The sequence below is a fragment of the Anneissia japonica genome, unplaced genomic scaffold (assembly GCF_011630105.1).
Source record: "Anneissia japonica isolate Jap-2015-1 unplaced genomic scaffold, ASM1163010v1 scaffold286557_len901_cov309_single, whole genome shotgun sequence".
Taxonomy (NCBI): Eukaryota; Metazoa; Echinodermata; class Crinoidea; order Comatulida; family Comatulidae; genus Anneissia; species Anneissia japonica.
Genome location: NW_022749287.1, coordinates 1 through 901, shown reverse-complemented (window position 1 = coordinate 901; position 901 = coordinate 1). Strand labels below are relative to the sequence as shown.

At 36.5% G+C, this 901-nt stretch overlaps 1 protein-coding gene across 1 annotated transcript; it reads left to right on the top strand.

The window, feature by feature from the left end:
- Nucleotides 1-6: 6 nt before the first annotated feature.
- LOC117121050 (HEAT repeat-containing protein 5B-like) lies at nt 7-873 on the top strand (the record flags this gene model as incomplete). The annotated part of the gene is made up of 3 exons (XM_033266144.1): nt 7-118; nt 427-586; nt 684-873. Coding segments are annotated over exons 1-3 (401 nt in total), but the record flags the coding sequence as incomplete, so codon positions are not given.
- Nucleotides 874-901: the final 28 nt, after the last annotated feature.

The window sequence follows — 901 nt, the reverse complement described above, 5'->3', positions numbered from 1 at the left end:
AATCATGCAGAACCATCCTGATTCATTAGTCGCCTCTGAAGCAATCTCTTGTCTGCAACAGCTTCACATGTTTGCTCCACGTCACGTGAACCTGTCTACGTTAGTTCCTCATTTATGTGTAAGTAATTGTCATCTCTGCTCAAAATGTAAATTAATTGTCATATAACAGCAATTATTAACTATTAAAGTTAAAACTAATTATTAACTGTTTTTTTATAGATTTTTCGTTATAAATAATTCTTGGTTTTAAAAGAAGTTTCGGTGTATTTTGTTTATAAACTAATCGCCAATTTTTTGCCTACCAGTTAAGTGTGCTCTCAGGTGCTATGTATTGTAAACATTGAAAAGAATTCATTGGCATGCTTATTTCTTCCTTGAATGCTGCATATGCTCAAATTGTAATGCTTCTTTCTTAATTACACCTAGAATGCACTCTGCAGTCCTCACCTTTTGCTTAGGCGAGCTGCTCTAGCATGCCTACGTCAATTATCTCAACGTGAAGCACGTGAGGTCAGTGACTATGCAATGTCACTAGCTAGAGACAGCAACGAAAATAATTGGCCTACAGATACACTCGTCATAACTGGTAAGTTGCATTAGATGATAAACCTCAGTTTTCTTATGTATATTGACTCATCCTTCTAAAATTGGCAATTTTTAATAATTGTGCTCTTTTTTAACAGAAACTGGCATAGAAGGTGTTTTGTTTGGTATGCTTGACAAGGAAACTGATGGTAAATTACGCTCCGATATCCACGACACATTAATAAGTATGTTGCTGGAGATGGCTGGTGACAACTTAACACGATGGCTGGCATTATGCAAGAGCGTCCTGTCTGCATCGAAAGGTAAGATTAAGCATATTAGTGTTGTGTATCTGGCGTTTCGTGGATCAATGTAA